The sequence below is a fragment of the Eleginops maclovinus genome, chromosome 3, assembly GCF_036324505.1.
Source record: "Eleginops maclovinus isolate JMC-PN-2008 ecotype Puerto Natales chromosome 3, JC_Emac_rtc_rv5, whole genome shotgun sequence".
NCBI lineage: Eukaryota > Metazoa > Chordata > Actinopteri > Perciformes > Eleginopidae > Eleginops > Eleginops maclovinus.
This window is the reverse complement of record NC_086351.1, coordinates 5306074-5312404: the sequence shown is the minus strand read 5'-3', so window position 1 is coordinate 5312404 and position 6331 is coordinate 5306074. Positions and strand designations below refer to the sequence as shown.

General features: G+C 39.9%; 1 protein-coding gene across 3 annotated transcripts; it reads left to right on the top strand.

Moving 5' to 3' along the window:
- Nucleotides 1-449: 449 nt before the first annotated feature.
- On the top strand, nucleotides 450-3101 carry med18 (mediator of RNA polymerase II transcription, subunit 18 homolog (yeast)). 3 transcript variants are annotated; one of them, XM_063878445.1, is made up of 4 exons: nucleotides 450-499; nucleotides 590-834; nucleotides 1598-1698; nucleotides 2451-3101. In XM_063878445.1, exons 3-4 carry the CDS (start codon nucleotides 1626-1628, stop codon nucleotides 3005-3007), a joined length of 630 nt encoding a protein of 209 aa, XP_063734515.1. In that variant the 5' UTR covers nucleotides 450-499; nucleotides 590-834; nucleotides 1598-1625; the 3' UTR covers nucleotides 3008-3101. The 3 variants fall into 3 exon arrangements, with proteins under 3 accessions (XP_063734515.1, XP_063734516.1, XP_063734514.1); XM_063878446.1 differs by lacking the exon at nucleotides 590-834 and having other exon boundaries at nucleotides 475-589; XM_063878444.1 differs by having other exon boundaries at nucleotides 475-834.
- The last annotated feature ends 3230 nt before the right edge of the window (nucleotides 3102-6331 follow it).

The window sequence follows — 6331 nt, the reverse complement described above, 5'->3', positions numbered from 1 at the left end:
CCTGCAGCCAGTGATGGCCAAGCGGTGCGTGTCATCATGAATCATATGAGTCGGGTGTGTGTCTTGACCTCCGCCGAACCCCTGAGACTGACTCACCGAACCCCTGGGGTTCGATAGAACCCAGGTTAAGAACCACTGAACTAAAGGCTTAAGTGTTGATTATATTTCACAACTTTAATCTAACTCTGCAAAGTAACTAAAGGTATTAAATAAATGTAGTGGAGTAAAAGAACACACTTTGCCTCTGAAGTGGAGTGGAGCCTGATAATGATACTGGGAACAGAAGGAGAGGGGTTACCAGTGATGCATTTTTGAATTATTTGCGTGACTGAAACAGGGCTGATAAGAATAATTTAAAATAGTTTATTGCCACGAGTGGTGATTAGTTGTCATGATGAAGCACGCGCTTGTACAGCAGGTGGCGGTATGCACCTTTAAATTGCTTGCGACCCACCAATAATCCGAGAGAAACAGAAGAAAAACCAACGAAGAAGAAGAAGTAGGACGATTTTCATTCAACGTTGTCGTTCATTTTATTTCTGTTAATAAACGGAGCCGTTTTACTTAAATACACTATTTGTTTCCACAGGTAAATATATGCCATCCCATTCAAAACCAGTGGGTAATAACATACCCTTATTGCGGCAATCTGGATACCACAGCAAACGTTATTGGAGCTAAATATTTCTATGTAATTTCGCTAACTGCTAGCTTGATAGATGGATAGCAACTAGCCGTGTGTTGAGGTTCTCTAAACTGTGGTTTGCGAAAACAAACACATCAACTTCTACCTGTTTCAACCAACAAGTCAAGAGCTGTGTTTTGCTTTCTCAGGTAATGAAGCAAGCCACTATTCAGAGTGTTTTGACGTTAACTGAACTACCTAAGTGAGTTAGCTAGCTAGGACGCTATATTAAGCTATCACTGTTTGTAAGGTAGCATTACTTGTTAACAGACGTGGAAGAAGTACTGGGATTGTGTACTTAAGTAAAAGTATAAGTACCAGACTGTAGGAATACTCTGTTCAATTTAAAGTCCTGCATTCAAAATGTTACTCAAGTAAAAGTACAAAAGTATTGGCAGAGTACTCATTATGCAGATTTGCCCACTTCAGAATGATGTACAATATAGGTTTTGATTATAATGATTGAGGCATTAATGTGTTTATATAAGCTGGTGAAGGTGCAGCTAGTTTTAATCCCTTTACTGCAGATCTTGCCACTTTTAAATCCAGGCTGACGATTTTCTTTTTGCTTTCAATTGAACTATTCATATCTCACCCTGCATGGTAGCTCTTATTCTTGTATTTTACAACTGTTATTCTATATCAGCTTGTTTTATGTTTTGTTTTTATTATCTTCACTTTTTAATGACTGATTTGAAATGCTATTTTATAATGTGATTATGCTGCCCTATTTCTTAATTCCCTTCATGTTGACTGTTTTTGTAAAGCACTTTGAATTGCTTTGTTTTGAAAGGTTTTGTATAAATAAACTTGCCTTGCCTTAAAGTCTTTCAACACCAAACGCTACTTGAATACGGTATCAAATCATTCCAGACTGTACCAGCATAGCTAATTCACACGTTCCCCTTACAGGTATAAGCATCCTTGTGGCTGAGAAAAGATGGAAGCTCCTCCTGTTACTTCGATGCCTGTCACCGGGGGCGCAATCAATATGATGGAGTATCTGCTGCAAGGTAAGCAAGCGTTAGAAACATCCACATCTAAAGACAAACAATGAAAGCAACACTGGTTACTGGTTACTGCTTATAACGCTCTACGATATGTAGGAATTAATGAAACAAAGTGAATACGGATCCTTATCCATAAAAGTACTGATACCTTTGTCTTAAAATACTCCATTACAAGTAGCACATTCTGATTACAGCATCAGAATATACTTTATAACAAAAAGTAAAAGTAATCATTCTGCCCAATGGCCCATTTGAGAAAAAATTAGTACATAATAAATGAACCTATTATATAAACAGTAACACTGGTTATGCAAATGGATTAATTATTGTATCCTGTTTTTATACATATAAGAGCATTTAAGTATTGTAGTCTGTCAATGTGGACCACATTTATGAACTTGAAATACTGTGTGGATTAGTAATACGATACAGAAGTATAAAGTAGCATACTTTTCACCACTGGCTTTACAACATTGCTTTGGTTATGGTTACAGTTGTAAATATAATTAATAAATGTCTCTTTTTAAGAAAACAGCCACATTATGATTTAAATGACTATAATGCATAACAACTATTGTGTGTGAATTCCTATTGAGAACAGTCATGTGGTATTCAGACATATGGTGAATCGAGTTTGAAAAACCAACAATAAGTACCATTTTAGTGACGTTTGTATTATAATCTATGTACAATATATATTGCAGCCCAGATGTATATTCTGTATATAACTGTTTCTCTACTCATTATTCAAACAGGCAGTGTGTTAGACCAGGCACTGGAAAGCCTCTTGCATCGCCTCCGAGGCCTGTGTGACAACATGGATCCTGAGACCTTCACAGATCATGAACTTGTTTATCTTCTGAAAGGCCAACAAGGGAACCCTTTCATTCTGCGTGCCCGGCGCTCCCTCTCCCACCCCACATCCCCATGGCACCTACGCTACCTTGGCCAACCAGAAGTGGGAGATAAGAGCCGCCATGCTCTGGTGCGCAACTGTGTCGACGTGGCTGCCTCTCACAGCCTGCCGGAGTTCCTCAATGAGATGGGCTTCCGCATGGACCACGAGTTTGTGGCCAACGGGCACATATTCCGCAAAGGTGTTATGAAAATTGTGGTCAGCAAGCTGTCACGCATCCTGGTACCGGGGAACACGGAGAACACAGAGCGTCTATCGCTTTCATACCTGGTGGAGCTGAGTGTGTTGGCTCCAGCCGGACAGGACACTGTTTCAGAGGACATGCGCAGCTTTGCAGAGCAACTCAAACCTCTGGTTCACCTGGAGAAGATTGACCCCAGCAAACAGAGACACTGAAGGGGGACCTTTAATCATCTCTAACTACCATGGACACATTTCTTTTTTAAATGTTTACTTTTGTACTCAAATTAAATACATTGACAAACTTTGACATCAGTTATACTTCTGGTCAAATTGTGTATGAACTTACTACGAAATATTATTACTGCAATCCACCATTTTCCACAAAATTGTGGTCACAGACATGACATGGTTATCGCAGCACTAATTCATCATTAAAACAGCATGATTTTGGTTAAAATCATGGCTTTTAAATTGTAGGATTTGTTATAGATCCATCAGGATGTATCCTTTCCTGCACAGTGGTGTTTATAAAAGATACAAAAGGGATGTGCTTGGGAACAAATTTCAGTGGCCAAAGTGAAAAAAAGAACACTTATCTGGACAAATGTTAGTTGTCATAATAACATAGACATGACAGTTCTTAGAAAGGCACTTGATTTGAAAAAGAAAACATTGGTTTATTTATCTCTGAGAGCATTAACACATACAAATGCAAGGTTTTATATCAGCTGTGATTGGATGCTATGTTTAAAACTTCTGTTTTAAAATCATATCGGTTTTATGGCTTCTTGTGAACACATTCATTATAACCCACTAGGGGTCTCTCTTGCTCTTCGTGTGACTGGTCGTCTTTCCATCTGAATGCTACCTCAGATCATCTACAAGAGCTCTGGTTGCCATGGAAATAATTAGCTGTGAGATCTGCACATCTTTTCCCCCCACTCTAATTAGCTTTCTCAATTGCTTAATGATACATAGACCTGTAAAAGCCTTTCTTTCTTCCCCCTGAACAAAAGCATTGATTTTCCCTCTCTTCCCCTCTCATTTCTACTGTTAACCCATTAGTGCCTCTTTCATGGGAACTTGAGCTGGGACTATTACATGTGAAAGCTCTACCGCTGCCTCAGGTTCTTCTCTGCTCATGCTCGATGCCAAAATGGCGTGTACACTTGTGTGTCAACATTATGGGCAATCTGCTACAGAGACTGATGTAACTAATGCACATCCTGTCAGTTATGATAATAATGTGGGCAATAAGACATGAGTGCTTCTAATAATACCTCAACAGGAAGATGCATTTGCAGCGGTTGCGATGTAAAGTGACCGTGTGCGTGTCTGAAAGGAGGGCTCGAGGGCAGTGTGCTGTCTCTACGTGTTGACCTACCTGCATATCAAGGCTGATGAGGACAAAGTTGCTGAGGTGGAAAGGTGAGTTGACACTGCTTCCAAATACATTCAGTGCACCTTGATAACTTCGCTTTGAATGATTGTTTATCCTGTACATTGTATTGAAGTGGGATTGTTTTTAATGCTTGTGTTTTGGAATCATCTGTGCTCAGATTGCACCACATTTTTTTATTACACAAAAATGCCCGTCAATGAGAGCAGATTATCTGATGGAGACAGTTTTATGTTCCAACATCCAGAAGCAGACTGGCCCTTAGGTCTAAAGCATGATGTTTCAGCTCTGAGTGAATTATGTATTAAAGAAGCAGATGCCTCCTTGCCCAAGGCTTTATATGTCCAACATGGATACACTTCAGTCTGCTGGCTTTCTTCCACTTAAACTTGTGTTTAGCGCAGTGCTCTTTGGTGATGAGCTGGACTCCCACTGCACCTCCACTCCACATCGCCTGGAGAACTGAGGCAAAGCTAGGCTAATCAGAGTCTTGGCATCAGGCCTTCTTGGCTATTGTGGATGTAGCCAAACCACTGACTTCCACAAGTGAGGGATTTAACTTGTTGCCTGAGGCATGATACTATTCTGCATGGTTTATTTTAAAGAAACTGAGACACGAGTGACAGTATTTCAATGCATAAAGGCGAAGATCTTGATATGAATAAAATGTCGCAAGGAGTTAGAGTTTCACCGTGTGACTGATCATGAAACTAATTACTTTTAATTCTGGGATTGTTTGGAGAGAAATGTGGTGAATGTAGAAGCTTATAAGCATTGCTGTTTTGAATGCTTGTTGGTAAAAGCATATATTTAATAAAAATGTATAAGGGCTGTACAATGAATCACATTTTTATGAAAAAAACTTTTTAGGGACTAGTGCAATTGCTAAACGCAGGGAGCACATGTGTTAAATACCAATTTGAATGATGTATAGTGGAGATTCTGAGAAATCTAGGCCTACTAATCATATTCTGCAGACTTAACCTACCATGTGTGCTTGATACAGGTCCGCTAGAAAAATCACACCATAATCTTTTTATATTTCTTCAATAATAATCAGAACTATGATACAATAATAATCAATCGCTCCATAGTGATAATCATAGTGATAACATATATCTTAGTTTTTGTTCACTAATTTTGATCTTTTTATGTATGTTATTGGTTAGTATAGACACTTTGTTTATAGACACCTGGTGGAAATGTAATGCAGTAAGACTCTATAATACTTCTTTCTTCTGGTTTCATAGTAACCCTTACAGTGATTTTGGAGTGAGTTGGGATTTTATCCATCCACTCACCTTTACTCTCTTTTAAGCATCAACATGTTCAGTTTATTATAATGCAAGGCTCGCTGCACTTTTAGGTGTGAGAGCAGAGCACAATGATTTTCCTCTTTGGGTAATTCCGTGGGTTCTGGCTCTTTAACTGTTGAATAAAAATTAATTGTCTACAGCAGATAGCAGTTAGTTAATTATATTTTGTTAGACCTCTGCAATGGGGAGAGGCACCATCACCTGCACATGCCTTTGCTTTCCATTCCATAACACAGTCCTAATTAAAACTCTTGGCACCGATTGTCTTTGATGCCTCTAAACGTAATGTTCATAGTTGGCAGCACACATGCCAAGATGCCACAGAAACCTAACTCTAGCTCGGGGCAGGAAGTCCTTAAGTCATCCTACTTTGGGCTGCTGCCACCAAGGGTTGAAATCCAGCTTGGTATACTCAGAAACGTCCTCGAATCTTGGAATTGAGCCCTCTCCTTCATGTGTCATTGGGAGTCCATATGGTTGTTAGACAGTGTGGGTTGTTTGCTGAGAGGGGAGGAGAACCAGGGGGAAGTGTTTTCCCAAACAGGCATCGATCTCCCAAGGGTGTTCTTGTGGCTTCTGCAGCTTCCTCTCTTCCTAATCCCCTTGGGCGCGATGGTTGCAGGGATACATTGCACAACATCATGAGGTTGCGGGGGATGTCTGGAGTGACAGGGGGCCAAGGATAGAGGATGGTCGTTTCTGAAAAAAAAAAAAAGTGTCCAAGTGAATGAAATTCCAGAGAAGTTTTTCGGGGTGCAAATTGACGGGCACAAAGCTCTGCCTTGTTGTTGATGTGGTGCTCTGCTTTGCTTGTGGCTGGCA

What these genes read in the sequence shown, in the direction of transcription:
- med18 (XM_063878445.1), top strand. Translation starts at nt 1,626, where the DNA reads ATGGAAGCTCCTCCTGTTACTTCGATGCCTGTCACCGGGGGCGCAATC. An exon ending in GATGGAGTATCTGCTGCAAG is followed by an intron (nt 1,699 to 2,450) that starts GTAAGCAAGCGT and finishes TTATTCAAACAG; the next exon opens with GCAGTGTGTTAGACCAGGCA.